At 40.7% G+C, this 243-nt stretch overlaps 1 protein-coding gene across 1 annotated transcript in view; it reads right to left on the reverse strand.

Annotated features, from left to right (window-relative positions):
• The window catches only part of LOC110423422 (putative methylesterase 11, chloroplastic), a 5,901-nt gene that overhangs the window by 150 nt on the left and 5,508 nt on the right, over positions 1–243 (reverse strand). The window contains exon 8 of the mRNA XM_089784718.1: positions 1–213. This exon is cut by the window's left edge and continues 150 nt beyond it. Within this exon, the coding sequence (XP_089640844.1) occupies positions 1–213 (213 nt within the window). The remainder of the gene's footprint in view (positions 214–243) is intronic.

Here is a 243-nt window from a genome sequence, read left to right on the forward strand (position 1 = left end):
AGGGGCATGATCAGAACCCTTAAGTTGTAAGACTTGTTCTGGTGGATTGGATTTTATCATGGCTTCTTGTAAAGGGATAGTAATGGCATTATCTTCCTGAGTTTTTACATAGAAGCATCGGATGAAGCCATAGTTCATATCAGAAAGTGAAAGCTTCTCTAAAACCAGCGCGAAAGGGATTGGTCTCATTGATACTGATGCCAAGGCAACATCCTGGGGAAGACAAAAGATTTAGCATCCTTA

The sequence above is a fragment of the Theobroma umbraticum genome, unplaced genomic scaffold, assembly GCF_002168275.2.
Source record: "Theobroma umbraticum cultivar Fairchild unplaced genomic scaffold, ASM216827v3 scaffold_20.0, whole genome shotgun sequence".
In the NCBI taxonomy this organism is placed as follows: Eukaryota; Viridiplantae; Streptophyta; class Magnoliopsida; order Malvales; family Malvaceae; genus Theobroma; species Theobroma umbraticum.